General features: G+C 42.7%; 1 protein-coding gene across 1 annotated transcript in view; it reads right to left on the reverse strand.

The window, feature by feature from the left end:
* LOC308074636 (striatin-3-like) overlaps positions 1–9,266 on the reverse strand; it is a gene marked incomplete at its 5' end in the record, with an annotated part of 51,281 nt that extends 42,015 nt beyond the window's left edge. Inside the window, one exon of the mRNA XM_080414143.1 lies at positions 9,219–9,266. Within this exon, the coding sequence (XP_080270269.1) occupies positions 9,219–9,266 (48 nt within the window). The remainder of the gene's footprint in view (positions 1–9,218) is intronic.
* Positions 9,267–20,456: the final 11,190 nt, after the last annotated feature.

Here is a 20,456-nt window from a genome sequence, read left to right on the forward strand (position 1 = left end):
CCAAAAAAATATGCATCTCTGGCCAACAGAGTCTATCTGCAGACTGCAGACTAGGGGGCGTATCTCATTGTGGGCGTTTCAGAAAGGGGGCGTATCCCATTGTGGGGGTCATACCTATGTTCCCCGGACCTATGTTACCCCACTAAGGTTATGGTTAGGGTTAGGTTTAGGTTAGGTCCTATATTCCCCGCTCTCCTAGGAAAGCGGGGAACATAGAACCTGGGGAACATAGAACCTGGGGAACATAGGTAAGGTCCCGAGGAATACGAAACGCCCCCCTATAATGCGAAACGCCCCAACAATAGGATACGCCCCTAGTCTGCAGTCTGCAGACAGACCCCTCTCTCTCTGGCTCCCTTCAAATCAGGCCTAAAAATCCATCTCTCAGGAGGCCAAAGGAGGAGCTAAACTCACTTCCCCCATAGAAAGGTGTTGGCATTCATTCCTACAGTTGTTTTCTTCCCTTTTTTCCGTTTCATATTTGTTGATGATATTGTATGTTGGTGTTATTTTTATGCTATCTTGATTAATTGAATACATAGGACCACAATGGACTTTTTTGTGTTATCCTTTTTAGCTCAAATGTCTGACTGTACCTCGTGCTGTTTACATTTATGTCTAATAAAGTATTCAATTCAATCCACATGTTGGTGGCAGCATAGTAGAATGCATTTTGTCCCATGTTTGAGCCCAATTTTGGGGGAACAAGGTCAGATGAACTCCTGGCCATATTTGGTGGCGCAGAGATTTGGTGTAGACAGAAAATACAACATACCCAGTGTCAGAGTATCTGATGTAAATGCCTGTCTGTGTCAATTTTTTTTATGCCCATATGTGGAGATCCCTGATGTCATAAATATATGACGCCTATATATGGGCATATTGGTTGGATCTGACCAACTTTACACCGAGGACCGCTCTCCCTTGGGACCAGGGAAGGAATTTCACGGAGGACCTACTGTATGTTGGTATGACTGTCTGTCTGTCTGTCTGTCTATTATATGGACCTACGTATGTTGGTATGACTCTGTCTGTCTGTCTGTCAATTATATGGACCTACGTATGTTGGTATGACTCTGTCTGTCTGTCTGTCTGTCTGTTATATGGACCTCTGTATGTTGGTATGACTCTGTCTGTCTGTCTGTCTGTCTGTTATATGGACCTCTGTATGTTGGTATGACTCTGTCTGTCTGGTTGTCTGTCTGTCTATTATATGGACCTACGTATGTTGGTATGACTCTGTCTGTCTGTCTGTCTGTCTGTTATATGGACCTCTGTATGTTGGTATGACTCTGTCTGTCTGGTTGTCTGTCTGTCTATTATATGGACCTACGTATGTTGGTATGACTCTGTCTGTCTGTCTGTCTGTCTGTCTGTCTATTATATGGACCTACTGTCCATGTGGAGGACAGATGCACCTGTTGCCTCTTGTATTGTGCTTAAGCATGATTGAGTTCACAATTAAAGTTCCACTATGTTTTAGTTTTGTTAGTTGTGAATAACATGTTAGGAGTATGTTAATACAATACACAACTGTTGGTTGTATTTGGTCTCCCTCTCAACTCAAACTTTATAAAGCACATTTACACCGACCAAAGGTCAGAATAAAGAATTCTGACTGACAATGTCAAAGAAAAACAGAATAAGAGAAAATGACAAAAAAAAGGATAACCAATAATAAATTACAAGCAGAAATAAAAAGGTCTAAAAACAGCATTACAGAGTTATAAAATGTACACAATCAAACAGTGTCAAAGGCTGTAGTGAAAAAAATGAGTCTTCAATAAAGCTTGAAGCTGCTCTTCTATTGAGAAATGTCGATCGTGTGGTCTGGTGTGACACCTACTGGTTGACAAGTGGTACTGACTGAAGGTCATAATAATAATAATAATAATGTGTACCCTGTTAGATGAGGGAAAAGAAAACGCAAGAGCTGAAACCTTTCCCTTCTGAACATTTCCCCTGCACAGCACAGGGAACCCGTATTTGAATCTAGGGTATTACGTATTATATCTCTGCTGTCGGGCAGAAACCAACTATGTCCAAAGTATTAACTTTTCAGGAAATGAAAAAGAAAAGAACATGTTTTTAAAACAACACAATACCGTCTCATCAAAGTTGGTATTCTGACTGTGTCATTATATTATCACCACTTTTCCCAGATCCATCTCAAGTGGAGTTAGGAGGTTTTTGAACATTAATGTGGAGATAGTCATGTTCATCATTGATTAGAATGAATGAATGACCTGAGTTGGAGTTAGGTGGTTTGGCCGACAGTTTGGGGATCCAATGGAGTTAGGAGGTTTAGTCAGAAGCGCTTTGTGATTTTCATTGGTTAAATATTTGTAAAACCCACAGACAGACGGAAATACGAAGGTTTGTGTCCGACAGCGACTATATAGATTTAAGCACCTAAAGTGTCTTGTGTTTGATCAATTGGTTCATGTGTGGTTATTTTGAAAGGCAATACCCAGAAATATAAATACCTCTATAGGGCAGTAGTTCTCAAAGATTTAAATTTCAAGGCATTTCCCATAGCTCTGAGAGAGTACAAATGGTATACTGTAAGGGTCCACTTTGTTCCATTTGCACACTCTCAGAGTTACAGACCTGCAAGGGTCCATTTGGATCATCCACCCCAAGGAACCTAGCCTGACACTCAGCCTGAATTTTCATTTCGTTTCACTCCATTATTCAGTCTGAAAGCCCTCTCAATGCAGTCTATTTCTGAGATGGGGGCGTGGCCAAAGTTTTTTTTTCAAAGACTCTTTGGCGATTGGTTCATACTGGATTATCCCGATCCCGATTCGTCGTACAGATTTTCAACCGAGAAACACCCGCCTTTGACAGCGTCACCAGACCCTGAATGTGAGGCAAACGATTCAGGGGGTGGAGCCAGGCTACAAGGAACCCTGAGGGGTCTCTACACCCCACTTTGAGAACCACTGGTCTAGGGGCAGTGCTTCTCAAAGTGGGGTCTGGGGACCCCCACGGGTCCTTGAAGGGGTTCCACAGCATTGTCCAACATTCATTTGGGGGTGCTTTACGTGAGAAGGTTTGAGAACCACTGGCCTATAGGGCACCATGACCATACAAGCTGCAAATACACAGACAGTAGATGCAAAGGTTGTGTTTTTTAACAGTTGTGAAAGAAAGAAAGAAAGAAAGAAAGAAAGAAAGAAAGAAAGAAAGAAAGAGGCCCAAATTGTTTTCAATATGGCTGATGTGCAAAGAGTCTATTCCAAATGAACATTTTGAAATGATGGCTGTTACTGTATGTCAAAACCTCTCGCTTGAACTTAAAAGGAAATTGCAAACTCACTCATAGAATAATTGAAATGACAAAGAAACACACACACACACACACACACACTGTTTCCTGTTACAACTCACTGCCTTGACAACGGCAGTCACATGTTTCATTGCCACCCGGTCATTGGGTCCCAAAATGTCTCAAAATGACAGCAATGGTGCAACAGCTTGAATCACATTAGTATACAAACAGCAGACAACACAAGCAGCAGCAGCAAAGAAAGAAAGAAAGAAAAAAAGGTTCCTACCTTGAGCCGTCTTCTACTTGACTTCTTTAGTTGTGTAAGTGATGGCCAGGGTCAAACTTTGGATAGAGAGATAGAGCCCCGCAATCTCTAATTCATCCTCAGATGAGCCCTCCAGCGGCGTCTCCAGTCATCTCCATCCTCCATACATCTGGCTAGCTCTCCAGTGCTTTCCTCCCCTGCTTGGAGCTTCCAGGTGTCAATGGCAGTGACCGACCAGCCTCGTTCTCCTGGCTGCCATGTCACTCAGCCTTGGTCATAATTTTGGGGGTCCTTGACGTGTTTGAGCACCACTGACATGGCAACATACGGTTAGGATACGGCCTACTTTGGAACGATGCAAGTTGGGAACAATGAAAATAGGGAATGCATGCCCCACCCTGTTATGCAATACCCGTTATACCCGTTGTCATAGCACCCGTTTTAACAGTCCGTCTGCCTTTTGTGCCCTTATATGGAGATCTCTGTATCTGTCTGTCCGCCTGTATCCCTTTTATGGCCATATATAGAGATCCCTGATGTTATCTATTATGGGCATATATGGGCATATGGGGGGGACCAGCAGTTGTGGAAAGTCCTTGTGCAGTGAGTGGTAAAAACGTCTGTGGAGAATGTCTGAAGAGTGCAAACTGACTGAGAAGTGGACTGACTAACTAATCAAATGGCAGGTGTGGGGAATTGAGCAGGTGTGGGGAATTGGGCAGGTGTGGGGAATTTGGCAAATGAAGCTTGGGCTGGGGTTGACATGGCAATCAATTGGCTCATTTGGGCCACAGCCAGAGCCTTTTCTGGTGGTTCTGGACAACCGCCTATCCGACTGAGTCGGGCACTGCACTCACTCGGGTCATCTGCGACGTGTGTGCCGAATTTGAAGTTGTGCGGTCAAGTGGTTCTCGAGATATGGGTTTTACAGACCTTTTTTAATAGCCAAAGTATAAAATAATGGTTTAAGTGGTTACACGGATGTGTTCCCAGTCTTAATGGGTTAATGTCCTGACCTCACTGCTCCATGCAGCTTACATCACTGTTTTCTCCTCTGCCTCTTTGCTGTGTCAGTCACAAAGCGGGGAGTGTAGATCAGCACAAAGTCAGTGAAAACCAGTTCAAAGATGGATCAGGAAAAGAACGACAATTTTTGATTGGATCCAGGCCAGGACCAAAAAACTGCAAAGAATTTGCAACTCAAATCTGGGCTTTCTGTGTTATCCTTTTAGCATTATTGCATGACTGTACCTCTGTACTTTTTTGTACACGGTTAAAGTATTCAATCAATCAAAAAACACTGCAAATTAGTGGGAAAAAAAAGTGTCAACCTCTCCTCATGCAGCCCACACTCCTACTGAGCTGTTTCCTGTATATACTCTGCAGACTCCACCCTTCCATTACCAATCAACCAACCACAGTATTCGAACCATCCAGCCAATATGTTTTAATCAATCAGCTAACAGGATTAACAGGCACCTCCTCAATCAGATCATCAAAAGGAGTAAAGGAGTAAAGGAGTGTAAAACCCTACTCACTTTCAAAACTGCCCTAAAGATACACCTTCAGGAGGCTGCAATTCGAAAATGGCCCCTGTCTAAGTCTTAACCTACCCCTCCCTACCCCCCCCCCCCCTCTTTCATTTTCCTCTTTTGTATATATATATATTTTTTTTTTCTCTCGTCATACCAGTAACCTGAAAGCTGTTTGTTTGACATTCTGTATAGTAGTGTGTATATCTGCCTGCCTCTTATATTTCATCATGATTTGTGTGCATGGGGTCCTCATCTTAAACAAGCGTAATGCTTAATGAGGGTTTCCAGTTTAGTAGACCTTGTATTGTGAATTTGTACTTCCATGTACTGTTATGTACTGTCATGTACTATTCTCATGTCTTTCTAAATAAACTACATCAATCAATCAATCAATCAGGCACCAATCACCCAACTACACAGCTAGGCTTCAACAGGCCGCTCCCCCATTACAGCGTCTTCCTGTGCAGATTAACCAAAAAGATATTAAAGAGATTCAGAATGTGCACCTTCTGTGTGACTGGGAATCTACAAGTAACAAGCAGCATAAAATACATTGAAATATGAATGTGTGCTGCTGAACTTAAACATATGGGGGAAATGTGTCTACAGGAGGCTTCTCTGTGACCAGTGTTGTAAAGTAATGAAGTACATTTACTCAAATACTGTACTATAGCAAAATGCTTTTACTTCTACGCCACTACATCTCAGAGGCAAATACACTACAATTATTTTAAAACTTTAGTTACTAGTTACTTTTTTTTAGAGAGATTTTGAATGTTATAACAAAACGTACATTAACCACTTCAACCCTACTGTATATAATACTGTACTTTGGCTATTTGAAAATAGACAATCTACAAGCTCACAACACGTTGCAAATCGACAGGCTGTGAGCTTGTAGATCTGCTATTTTCAAAAAAAGTTTTTATACATATTGAAATTCTACATAATGTGTACTCTTACTTTTGGTACTTTAAGTATATTTTGATGCCAATACTTGGCATACTTTTACTCAAGTAAATCTTTAATACTAGACTTTTACTTGTAGGAGGAGGAGTATTTCTACATTTTGGTATTAATACTAAGTAAAGGGGGGGGGGGGGGTCTATAGACTGTGCAAATGGTTGAGGAGTTCCATTTGTATATTATTATTCAAGTGTACCGGTGGGTGGCTGGTAATGTATTTGATGCCCGGGGAAGTGTTCCTTCTGCCAAGTTACAACCAAAGCCGAATCCTATATTCCACACTGTTACTGGGTACACTGTGTGTGTGTGTGTGTGTGTGTGTGTGTGTGTGTGTGTGTGTGTGTGTGTGTGTGTGTGTGTGTGTGTGTGTGTGTGTGTGTGTGTGTGTGTGTGTGTGTGTGTGTGTGTGTGTGTGTGTGTGTGTGTGTGTGTGTGTGTGTGTGTGCGTGCGTGCGTGCGTGCGTGCGTGGAGAGCGAGAGAGAGCGAAGAGAGAGAGAGAGAGAGAGAGAGAGAGAGAGAGAGCAAGAGAGAGAGAGAGAGAGCGAGAGAGCTGTGGTGTACAGATAACAGTCTCTGCTTGATGGCCTGACAAATTAAGTAGCAGAGCATTAAACTTTGTGTGCGTGTGTGTGTGTGTGTGTGTGTGTGTGTGTGTGTGTGTGTGTGTGTGTGTGTGTGTGTATACCAGAGTATAATCACGATAATCACAGCCTCATTGAGCGACCACATTTAGGATCCAATAAACCACCATCACTCTGACGGCTTTAGTGTGTCTGAGAGACAATGTGTGGAGAGAGAGAGAGAGCTTGTAAATCTGCTATTTTAGCTTTTTTTTTATTGGAATCCTGAAAAGTAACATTTTTATTTAATTTCAAATACATTTAGTTATACTTATGTTAACTTTATGAACTTAAATACAAATACATTGGACATAAATAAGACAATAGAAATGTAATACCAGTGATTAAGCTACTAATATATACTGAAGTAAGTAAAGCGGGTCATGTTTGCATGTTTGGAATTGGAACAGCTGAAATCAATGATATATCAGTATTCCGATATTAACCTGCGGGCCGCATTAAGTGAAGGTGGGGGCCGCATGTGGCGCCCGGGCCGCCAGTTGCCCATGTATGGTTTAGGGGTTTGATCCTCACTTCGCGTGCGAGAGGTCCCGGGTTCAGATCCCTAAATTCAAATACAGTATATCTCTCCTATCAGGTTTATACGATCTGGAACCCTTGTGAGATCTTGTCTCATTTATATAAACTCTCTGTGGAAATGTCAATCCCTCTCTTCTATGTCTCTTCACCCACCAGAGAGAAAGCATTCTCTCAGTGCCGAAAATCCCACACAGCACCAAAACCTCTACCTCTACATGGTTTTTCAGTCTGGTGGTGTCAATCCGTTTCTCTACAGTCAAATCAAGCTGAGTGATGTCTATCAAATGCACCACATCTGTCACAGGCTCAAAGACAAGCTAAATAACTGAATTCAACACAGGGGACACCACCTGCCATTTGCACATTTCCAATGATTGCTTATTTTTTGGCAAATGTGTTCATTGACCTTGATCTAAACACATTTTATCAATTGATTTATGGGCCATCTTGAATTTGACCTCTCACGGTCCTCAGGGGTCAAATCTGAGTTCCCACCACATCTGAAAATAGTGGATATAATGACAGCAATGGTCATCACAATGCAATTCTTTAAGAAACTTTTACCCGTTTCTGTCAAGTTTGATTTGCTGGCATATTGACCTACTACAGCAACTAATACTGTTTGTTCATGTTTATGACACCCAGCATTTATACCCAAGGTTACACTGCCACTTGGTGGATATGCCAATACACTACAGTCCACTCTGTATTGTAACAATTGCAAGGCTCATCATTTCGCCCTTTGGCAGAAACCTTGCATCTCTATTTTTCAACATTGAATGTTTTTCCCCCTGTAAATGAATCCCTTAAATGAAGCCAGGCAGAAGTAGCAAAAATAGCCAATCTACAATTGTACTTTCTGTTTGACTATGTTCACATTGAGCCCATATTCAGAATACTGATTTTTAGACCAGCAGCTAAAAATGAGGAATTGAATGTCAGACAGAAGTCTTTTAAAGTGAAATGCCCCTTTTAAGTTTAGTTTAGCTTAGATAGTTTCACTATACATCATTCTAATTGTGTTTACTTTAATTTGGCATAATAGGGTGCTATACATTATGAATGTTTGGTTGTTGAATTTACAGTAAATGCAACTAACATGGTTAAAATGGAGTTTGAAGTTACAATGGGTTTGTATAGGAAGGGGGCGTGTCTGATAAAATTAATATCAAATATCTAAATACTGAATCAAGCAACTTAAAAACTGTCCAGGGTGCTCCAAAAAGCCTGAGTAGACGATAAAATTACCATTTTTTTTGTGGCAAGTGAAATATTCCTTTAAGTTGCTTGTATTTCGTATTTAGATATTTGATATTCATTTTATCTGCCACGCCCCCCGAAATGTCCATATATAGGCATTATGGATATCCAGTTGTCCAGAACGTCCGATCTAACTTATATGCCCGTATATGGGCATGACAATTTATGGGTATATACTGATGACATCAGGCATCTCCAATCTCCATATATAGGCTTAAAAGGTACATGGACTGACAGATACAGAGATCTCCATATATGGGCATAAAAGGGACACATACTTTATTACATTTCTGTTTTATTATTTCATATTTGATTTTACTTTTATATCTTATAAATTAGGGGTCAAATACATTTCAAATGACATTATTTAAACAGGTAACAAACAAAAGAAATAAACAAACAGATCAACAAATAAAAATTTCTTTCACAAGCCCCTTCCCACCCAAACAATTCCCATTGTCCTTTACCCCCTCAAATCACAGATCCACCCGTAAACGATAAACAAAGACACAACATCAGTTACATATTCAGGGCGCTATCACGGACGGTCTCTTACTCGCTTTACAAACAATAATAAACAGCCCCTCTTTAAGGTCCGAACGGCCTCTTGTATCCGCGGTTCCGAGATCCGTCTATTATGTCCTTATATCCAAACGAAACGTAAATGTCTTCCGCAACGACGGTCCAAATAATAACTAATGTTCGGGGTACCCCTTAAATTGTAATCCAATAAACAGTACGCACGGGTTTATCTCACCGGCAGCGGCTCTGTCAGATTCCACACACCGACCGGCGTCTCATCCATAAATCCAGCGCTCGTAACCCCACGGCAACAACGACAAGCTCCTCTTCCGCTGGGCTCGCTAGTTATTGCGTCTTGGCTGCAGCTTATTATGTTTAAACTTAATGTCTTAATGACTCCCGCGTAATCAGACCCATTACCCCTGACGCAAATAGGAAATGTTCATATTGACTTAAAGTCACTTCATAGTCAAACAAGTTTCATATCAATCCGATACAACAACATGCATAGGTCGTCAAGCAGATAAATATAATAATATAATGTGCATTTGTCACAAAACTATAAACAAAACAAGACAACAAAAGAAATGGAAAAATGGATAAAAGGTACAAACTTATTTACCCCTTCTCAACTACTGATATTATAATTGTATATAAATATATAAATCACGGGCAGACTGACCATGCTGCGTTGAAGTGGCTCATATCATTCAAGGAGACAGAGGGACAAGCTGCCAGATGGATCGAGCAGCTACAGGCCTTTCAGTTCACCATACAGCACAGAGCGGGTGTGAGCCACGCGAATGCAGACACGTCTCTCACGCCGACCGTGTGCCCCAGGCTGTGGCCACTGTGACCAAGCTGAACAACGTGAGGCGGAAAACCTACAAGCTGGCGAGGTTGTCTGTCAGGCCTTGTTACCAGTGAGAGAGAGAGGGTGGGGAGATCTGACTAGGACCACTCCACTTCATCCACAGGTCGATGGCCTCTTGAAGCGTTTCATGCGGACCCTAAATGCCCAGTTTACTCTCACCACTGCCCCTGATCAGAGTGATTGGTACTTGCAGATACCGCTTATCCTCATGGCGTGTCGAAGTGCTGTCCAAGAGTACACTGGTTGTACTCCTGCATTGTTGATGTTGGGCAGGGAGCTGAGGACGCCACCTGACCTGGCCTATGGACGGCAGCCATTTGGCTGGGCCGGAATATGCCAGAAAGTTACAGGACCAGACGGAACTGGCCCACGGCTTTGCCAGGCAGCAGGCAGAACAGGCGGGAGCCCGTCAGAAGTGCGGCCATGATGACGCATTCATCAAAGGTCAGGACTTCCAGGCTGGGGACTTGGTCTGGGTGAATGGGCCCAAGAGAGTGAAGGGCCGCTGCCCCAAGTTGGACAGCGCACGGATTGGGCCCTGCTATGTGGTCAAGAGAGTGGGGGAGGTGGTGTATCGTGTGAAGCTGGCTCCTAGGGGTCGATGGTGGTCCGGCACCCCATATAGGGACATAAATGGCGTATTCAATCCCGATATCCCCATATATGGAGATAACTGACCTACCCAAGTCTGAAATCATAGAATCTCTCCTGGAACTCTATATATGGAGATAACTGACATACCAAGCTCTGCCATCAGAGACCCCCTCCTAGAGCCCCATGCCGAAAGCACACAAGTGTCAGCCTGACCTCATAGACCCTATGTTTGGGCATTACTGACATCGGGGCTCCATATATGGATATGACTGACATCACCCAAATGACAGTAGCACCACAGCCAAGAGCATAAATGAAATGAAATCCAATTGTTCATTCTCCGTCATCTCTGAACCCTGAAGACATCAACTACCTCTAAGAGAGAAGCAAAGTGTCCTTGTTATTTCAGATATCTGCTGTCCTCTGTGCCAAGATGGCTGACCAGCCATTCAATAGAGACCAACAGGAAGCTGACAAGCTGACAGCTGACGGAGGTAAGTAAGCCCTTGTATAATTATGTATTAATTTAATTATATATATATATATATATATATATATATATATATATATATATATATATATATATGTGGGCAGGATACCTGCATGTCTTACCAGCACAAAGATTGTTTTAGGTGTTGAGCGGTCGTGCAGTCCTCTCACCACCCTCTCGCCTTCAGAGGGTCATTGCCCAACAGGTGCAGAAACTGCCACGTGTAGAGCGGCCCAAGAAGGTGCATCTTTGTTATTCGGAGATATACACATATATATATATATATATATATATATATATATATATATATATATATATATATATATATATACTGTGTACATACATCTACTGATGCCTAATCTGGACACATCTTCAGTGATGTTCCTGGAATCATAGGACGTTTCGGGTCTCGCAACATCATACGCCCTCCTACAGGTGACCCAGCCAGGGCTGATCAGACCCCAGCTTGTGTCCAGATGGCTAGCTAGCTACCATGACTCCATGGCTCCCCTCTTTTGAGCCACAGCGATTTTGAGGCCCTCTCTGCCGCATCGGTGGTACTGCGGATTGCTCTCCTCTTTCTCTCTCCCTCTATGCCTAAACTGCTGAAGGCTCTGACCAAGGAACGGGCTGCAATATGGCTGGGGAACTTCAGCTGATGTTCAAGGTCCACCAACAACTGCCAGTCTCTTGCAGACGTCAGGATGCCTGCAGATGTTTTTCTGGCAGAAGTTGGCTTGTCCCCAGCTCTGACAAAGGCGATGGTGTTCTTGGAGTGTCGGAACTTCTTTGACCACGCCAGTCCTGTGCTGATGGCTTCAGCAATGGTCTTCAGGACTTGGTCATGCCTCCACCTGTACCGTCCATCTCCAAGTGCCTTTGTACAGCAACTGAGGATGTGGTCCAGGGTTCCTCGCTTGGAACACAATGGGGGCATGCTGGTGTCTCTGCTGTGCCCCATGTGTGCAGATTTGATGGGCTTGGAAGCACATCATACACTGCCTGGATTAGGAATTTGATGCGGTGAGGCTCGGCTTTCCAAAGCTCAGCCCAGGTCACTTTCCTCTCAACCGCATTCTCCCATCTTGTCCAAGCTCCCTGTTGCTTCATTCCCACTGCCTTGCAGGTTCTTGTCTCCTCCACTGCCGCTCTCACCTCCTCCTGAACAAGACGGCGCCCTTCCTTCCCACTGGTGTTCATTTGGGGAGTTGGAAAGGATCCTAGCCCAGCTCGACCTTGTGTGACCACTCCCACCAGGCTCTTGTGACGCAGCCTTGCCTCTGCCTCTTGAACTGCTTCCTCTGCCCTCCATTTCCTGCCAGTCCTGGTTCACGGGGGTCTATGAGGTTGTTACACTCTCCCAACTCCTGCTCTCTTGCGGGGTCGCTGTACGTCTGATTCAGATGTTGGTCTATGTCATCCTGCGAGGAGGCCAGTTTGCCACTGCGCTTCTGCCCCAGCAAATCCTTAGTGAACTTGAAGGGGTTAGCGATGAAAGCGGCTTGTTTACGTGCTCTCTCGCACCGCCACCTCCGATGCCACTCGGCCCGGCGGAGAACTCTGATGTTTTTCCGAAGGATGCACATTAGCTGGGCCAGGCCAGTGCGTTCCTCTTCTCCTGCCGCCTTGTACTGGGACTTGAGCACTTTCATCTCCTTTCTGATGTTGTGGATCCTTACAGCTCTTTGATTCTTTGAGTAAGATGTTCCGGAGCTTTTCTTCTCCTCCTCGCCGAACCGTTCAGCTGCGATGCTGACAATGATTGTTGTCATAGCTTGTAGCTTCCTGTCGGCCTCTCCCTTCGCCATTGCCTCCAGAATTTGGTCGACATCGTCATCGAACTGCTTCCAGAGTGAGGTCATGCTAGATGCAGGCCATTTGATCCGCCTCCTGTCAGACTTGATGCTCGAGGGAGTTGTCTGCAACACTTGGAGGTTCTGGGCACTATGGGGTGACTCCGGGCCTGGCACCTCCTGCGTCTCACCAGGTGTAACACCTGTGCGTTGTGTTGCTTCTGCTCTCAACAGGCACATCCTCGCTTGGTGGATATTTAAGCCATGGATGTTCTTGCAGACTTTACCGCATGTACACTGCTTGCTCATAGTCGTTTGTCCATTGCCTGGGTCTGTTACCGTTGTGTCCGTAATTAATTTGGAGAGCATTGTGAGCTTGTGAAACCCACTAACTTTCTTTCTCCCTGTGTGTGTGTGTGTGTGTGTGTGTGTGTGTGTGTGTGTGTGTGTGTGTGTGTGTGTGTGTGTGTGTGTGTGTGTGTGTGTGTGTGTGTGTGTGTGTCAGAAGCCCAGTCCAAATGGTGGAGCCGTCCTCACATCGTGGCTGCTGCCATTCTGATCATCACCATCGTTGGTTTGTCATTTGCACTCAGCGGTAAGGCAAATCTAATATTCCAGTTCTATTTGTCTGCATCACTTCATATTTCCTGTATAGCAAAATGATTACTATCAGAATATAGATATATTTAACGCTTAACAAAGAATAGCCTATACGTAGGTAGTGGTTAATTATATGTCTGATCTCTGTTCCAGTGTGTGCGGCGGCTGCAGGTGTAACTACGAATCAGGAACATGACGTATTTATTGTTGGCGGACAACCAGCAAAGCTTTCGTCTGCTGTCAGCGTTCAAATAGTCCGTGGAGCGTCCAGAAATCACATTTGCAGTGGGACTGTCGTGGACAACCAACACGTTTACCTTCCTGCACAATGCCTCAAGTAAGTTTATTCAGCTATCTTTAATATAATAGATGCATGGCATGGATTAAAGCCGTCTAAATTAAAAAAAGACAAGAATATAGCATTTATTTTTCTTCCAGGGACATCAACCCAACGACTGCACTGATAGTCCAGTATGGAAGGACCAACCTGGATGACGAGGGCGGTGAGACCAGACGCGTTAATGATTTCAGGATCAACCCAAAGTGGGATGAAACGTAAGGATGTGCACGGCTAACCAAAATCAAAGTTGTTATTGTGCTATTAATAACTAATATTGGATTATTCTCATCTCCCTATAGCGGGCGGTGGAGCAACGACCAAGCTCTGCTGAAAATGGACTCGCCTATCACCTTCACTGAAGACATCCAACCTGTATGCCTGGCAGACGACGACAGTTTGTTTCCTACCCACACCAAAGGCATCGTGTACGGCTGGGGTGACATCGAATCAGGTAAGCACGGGACCCCCAAAATGGCACCATGTTATAATAGGCCAACATTTAGGTGAAAACAGCAGATCTACAATAATCGCATAAATAATGGTTTCCATTTTTAAATGGTTCCTCTGTTCACTGTATGTAAACACTTAAGCCATTGTCACACAATGTGAGCTTGCAGATCTGCTATTTTCTGAAAATGTGTTTGCCAAAAACAGGGTCGCAGGGTTGAAAGTTGTTTGTTTGTATTTATAGGAGCACTGCCACCACCTAGAGCTCTTCAAGGAGTCAACGTTACCGTAACTGACCATAGAGCTTGTAAGGAAATCCACGGCGGAAGGGTAGATGACGACATGATCTGCGCAGGAAACCTGGAAGGAGGCCAGGACACGTGCGACGTAAGAATGCCATTCAAATCTTAATGGAGCACTTTCACAATTACTACAGCCTTTCTCTCTTCCTGGAAAGTTAGTACGCTGAAATAGAATCAATAAATCAGATGTAGAAAAAAATAAGAAAGAAAGTAAGAAAGTAAGAAATTGTAAAGACTTTACATTGTAAGAATGTAACAGTGTGCTTCAACAGTAACTGAGCGCTACGAGAGTTAACAATGCTTTACTTGTGTTTTATCAGGGCGACGCTGGAGGTGCCCTCATGCTCAAACAAGGAGATGATTCGGTGATGGCAGGTTTTGTCATACGTGGACCTCGAACTTGTGGCATTCCAGGCGTGCCCACCGTTTACTGGACGTCCAACAAGAAGTTCATCACCTCTGCCATTGACGGTGTGTTCATGTTTTAACGTCCTGGCACACAGTCATTGAAGTAATGCCGTGTGCGTGTGTGTGCGTGTGTGTGTGTGTGTGTGTGTGTGTGTGTGTGTGTGTGTGTGTGTGTGTGTGTGTGTGTGTGTGTGTGTGTGTGTCTCTCATTAAATGTAAGCTATTTAATTGTATGTATTTAGAGCTGTCCTGGTGTGTTTTATCTTGTGTAGAGATGAGAGATCCACTTCCAGAGTGCGGGACTCGGCCGCCTGCAGTTGGACGAGACAAGGACGAGGACGAGGCTCGAGACGAGGCTGCACTTGTACGTATCGAGAACGGTCAAGAGGCTGCTCCACATTCCTGGCCCTGGATGGTGTATACCGAGGTAAATATACATTATACATATAAATATACTTTATACAACGCGCTGAGAGCTTGTAGATCGGCTATTTTCAGAATGTATATAAAGTGTTGGAGCTAATTTTCATACTATAGTAACACATTTGGCTGGGGACCCCCTGGAACCCCCCTCAGAGACCCCTGGGGGTCCCCGGACCCCTCTTTGAGAACCACTGAGCTAATAGAACAAGTTCATATCTTGGAGAAGTGCTTCATTTATGCTCCATTGTACACGCGGCAAAAAGAGATCTACAAGCTCACAATATGTCTATCTTTGATTCACACCTTACCTTTTATCTTTCAGTTCCCCGATGGACGCTTTTGGATGGGCGGTGCACTGATTAATCAGTATTTTGTTGCGACCTACCACGCCAGGTAATACAAACATACATATTCATGACATATAAGTAAACACAGTTTATTATCACTCTGTCTGTCTCTTCATCTCTTTCAACCTGGCCTCACTATTCTGGTCATTATAGGTGCAAGATGTCACAAAATGGACAAAAACATTCAAAAGAAAAGCTATTCATTGTACAACGAAGTATGTAGGGCTAAAGTGTTTAAATATGTCAAATTTAACAACTAACCAGTAGCTCTGATACTTATGGACAAATGTTAATATAGTTACTTATTGATAACGGAATTAAAGTGAAATAATCATTTGTTTCTCTTGTCTTCTCCAGTCCTGGTCTCTATATGGTGTTGGGAGCTCATGACCGTTCCTCTACCACTGAGGACACTCAGAGGATCAAGGTTGAACAGGTATGACCATCAAACATGTGTCAGAACATATTACATAACTAACACTATGTTCACACTGACACACCAAATCTGATGTTTGGGCTCTCTGGATGGAATCAGATGTTTTTATCAATATTTTATCTTATGTGGTTAATCTAAACATGTGTCTGTCATTTCTCTGATAGGTCTTCAGGCACCCCAACTCCACCGACTCCAACTTTCCTCAGTATCGCATGCAGTTGGCCAAACTGTCCAGCCCTGTGAAGTTTAACAAGAATGTTAAACCTGTGTGTGTCCCTGAGGCTGGTGACTTCCCCCCTGCTGGCAAGACCTGCGTTATCACTGGATGGGGGCGGACCAGATACCCAGGTGAGGAAACAACATAAACACACATTCATGTCCTGGGATGTAAACAGATCTGCACAGCATTAACGTAACTTTCTTGAGGGCTTTAGGGCGGGACTTCCTGTACTTCTGCTTAGATACTTCACTGGCAATTCATAATCTCAATATTATATTCAGAGTGAAAATAGATGATCTTCAAGCTCACATCACTTCACAGCATGTTGTGAGCTTGTAGATCGCTATTTTCACTATTTTTGAAAATGTGTGAACAATAAATAAATACATACTTACGTTTCTTTCCTATAATGACATGCCAAAAATAAGGGTTAAAAAGTGGTTATAATATATATTTTGTAATGGAATTGAATTTTCCTCTGTATTTATAGATGACTGTGTACAAAGTCCTCAACTTTGAATCCTGTGTGTTTTCCCCTCCAGGACCATGGCACACTGACCTGCTCCATGAGACTTCTGCCACTATCATCACCAATGATCAGTGCAGACGTGAACATCCTATTGGCAGCTGGATCACCAACACTACGTTCTGTACTGCAGCCTCTGAGTCCTATCCCTCCTTTGTGAGTAACACAGAGATGAAAACATCAACATGATATTTACACATAGAAACACACATTGAAAAACACAACTGCTTTTTGTTTCAGTATGACTGGGGAGGACCTCTGATGTGTGAGAACGACGAAGCCTCCTGGACGCTGTTTGGTATCATCTATGATGGTTGGCACAGATATCCTTCTGTGTACTTCAACGTCACAGCGATGGCTCCGTGGATGAACCAAATCCTCAGAGCAGACGAAGCCAGCCGTCAAGTCTGCTTTAAGAGATTTGATGGTTAATAATTCAGTTTGCAGGACAGGTGCACCTCTGAGAAACATCTCACACACGCAGATGAGTTAACCTCTTCAACCCTGGTGCACCTGTTTTCATTCAATTAACCACTTCAACCCATTAAAACCGGGAAAGCATCCGTGACAAACATTTACAAAAAAAGGAGATCTACAGATCTACAAAAATAGCAGCTCTACAAGCTCACAGCGCGTCACTTCGTGCCGCGCTGCAGCTTGTACATCTGCTATTTTAGAAAAAAAAGTGAAAAATCTAGATTTTTTTTTTAACAAAACCCCTCTCTTCTGGGGAGGGGGGGGGACCCTGGCACAAAAAAATAAATAGATGGGGGGTCCGCAGCCAAATACATATAATTTTGGGGGGTCCTTGCCACGAAACAGTTTGATAACTACTGATTTAGAAGACATTAGAAAACCCTGGTCTACCTGTTTTTATTTAATGAAAGGGGGGGGGCCCTCCCTGTGCGCTGTATGGGTGATCTCCCTGCACCGGGCCGGCGGGGACCGGGCTCCTGGCGGAGGGAGACCCTTTTTTTTTCCTGCCTAGCAACAGGTGCCAATAGTTGTTAGAAAAGGGGTAGAGGAGGACAAAAAAGAAAAAAAACGCATAAACAACCTCTCAGAAAGCCTTACCATGTCTATGTGTATCTTAATTGATTTTGTTTCTTATTATTCATGTAAAATGTAGCCAGGGTTTGTTTTTGTTATGTTTTTTTTTTGTTCTAAAATGTCTATCAGTATGTTTTTTTTTTTTTTCAAATGTCATTTTTCAATGTCACTGACTTGAGGGTACTGTGGATATTATTGCCAAAAATATCAGTACTATTACCATTTTGTGCTTACCGGTGGACAGACCTTGGGAAGGGTGGGAAGGGGGAAAAAAAGGGGAAAAGCACCAAACAATGTATAGAAGAAAAAAAAACTTTACAGAAGGGAGGAATAAAAAAAGGGGGGGGACATGTATTTCCAAATGTCATTTACAATGTTTTTACTTTACTTTATTATGGATCCCCATTATCACTTGCCTAAGCATGGCTATTAATGTTCATGGTCTTTTTTCGATTGTTTCTTGTTTACTTAAACAAAAACATATTTATATATATATATTTGTATAGTTTTTTTCTCTCTGCGCTCATGTTGTACACTGTCTGCAAAGCAAACATGGTGCTTAATAAACACAAGTTTAAAAAAAAGAAAAAGGAAGGATAACTGGAACATTGAGCCCCTGAGAACACTGGGCACCATTTTATTTTTAATATTTGTTTACAAATGTGGGGGGAATACATATCATATATTTTTTCAATTACATTAAAGGCCCACTATTTCTACAAATGCTAGAAAACCTGTGATAGCCACTAGCCAGTCATAAACAAGAAGTTGAAGGGTACTAGGTCTGATAATGATCATGTGCATGTTAAAATTATTTATGACCATTTTCCAAAGCATGCATTTATTCTTTATTTTATACATTTAAGGGAAAAAACTGAAAATTTAACATTGACCATTGTACCAGTATCTGTCCTGAGTTTGAACTGAATGTCAATAAATCTCTCTCTCTCTGTATGTACTTTGTACTTGTGTCTTTTACTGTTAATGTACTGTGGGATGAAGATTTTACCATGACTTAAAAAAATAAGAAAATAAAATGCAACTTTTTAAGTGTAACCTCTTAATTATGGGTTGGTATGCTATCTATGGAAAGGATTCCTGTCAGAGACTTTATACCAGAGGTTTATTTAGTAAATGAAATGAGTCCAGCATACAGGAGTTTCAGGGGGTGATAATAGGTGTTACTGTATACTGTGTATATATAGTCTGAAATAAATAACACAAATAAAAGGTCTTTGACTTTAACATAAATCAAACATCTATGTGGCAGTTTAGCTATATCTGTTGTGTCACATGGGCACAGATCAAAGAACAAATTGTCAACATGGAGAATAAACGTGCCAAAGCCTTCTGCCCCTCAAAAAAATTGAGTCCTGAGTCCACAGTGACCCACACTGCCCCAACTGATTCTACCATTTCTCCTGTGCCTCATTCTTGTCAATATGTTTTTAAACACCAGTGTCTTTTGAATTCTTACCCCATACAGCATACACATCTTCAAATGAATCCAGTGACTCTGATTCTAGGTTGAGCATGTGTGAACCTTTGACTCTACAAAAAAATAATGTAAATGTATTAAAAAATATATTAAGTTACATTTATTGACATTTTTGTCAATTAAAAATCATGGTGTTTTGTTTGATGGCCTTCCTGCCCTGCATGGCATTTGTCAAAATGACAAGGTTCCAGGCCTGCTTGGGACTCAGCGATGCATGTACTGAGTCTGAAGTCAATTGGTCAGACGGTTCTCGAGATACGTGAAGGACAGATACACATGCACGCATGCATGCACACACACACACACACACACACAAAATGTGCATAATTTGTTAATAGACTGCACTATTGTTGTTGTTATGTTATATAATTGAAAATGCCAATACATATATTGTTTTAAAAATAAAAAATAAAAAAACTCTACACGTTGTAACGGTAGTTGCCGACAGATTCAGCTGCGGAGCTCTGAATCTGTCTTGAGAGATTAGCAACACGACAACAGAAATGTACAGAGATGACATGCCATTATCAGGCCCGGTCTAGTTTACATGCTGTATGTCATCTCTGTCGGGTGGAAAGCTCATATGTCCAAAACTGTTACTTTTCAGGATAGAAAATTCAAAAATAACCAAAAGTAGCAGATCTACAAGCTCAAATTTGTTTTGTGGATCTGCTTCTTTTGATGCCTTTGTGTGACGCTGTAGTATGATCAAGTAGGGCACTCATTTAAGGAAAAACACAAAACGTTAGAATATGGAGATAAAAGTTTTATGCCCGACAGCGACAATATGTCATAAATGACTGATGTCATAGACTAGACACATGAAGATCCACATGGAAGCAACGCTGTTATTATACCCCGTCTCCCCCCCCCCTCCCCCTTTACACCACGGCACAGAAGGGGTCTCAGGTGTCTAGAAGAGGGTGTTGTTGTGAATTTCAACAGTTTGGTGTGTTTGTAAATGTATGGGTTCATGCCGTGAGTGCATGAGAACTTTCATTTCACTTAAATACATGTGTCCATGTGGAGGATTGATAATTAACAACTACATTGTCGGATGAAAGGCCGGCTGTCACCCCAAAAATAATGACAGTCGTCTGCTACAGTGTGTGTGGGGGGAACCTA

Source organism: Gymnoscopelus braueri, assembly GCF_963280865.1.
Source record: "Gymnoscopelus braueri genome assembly, chromosome: 19".
NCBI lineage: Eukaryota > Metazoa > Chordata > Actinopteri > Myctophiformes > Myctophidae > Gymnoscopelus > Gymnoscopelus braueri.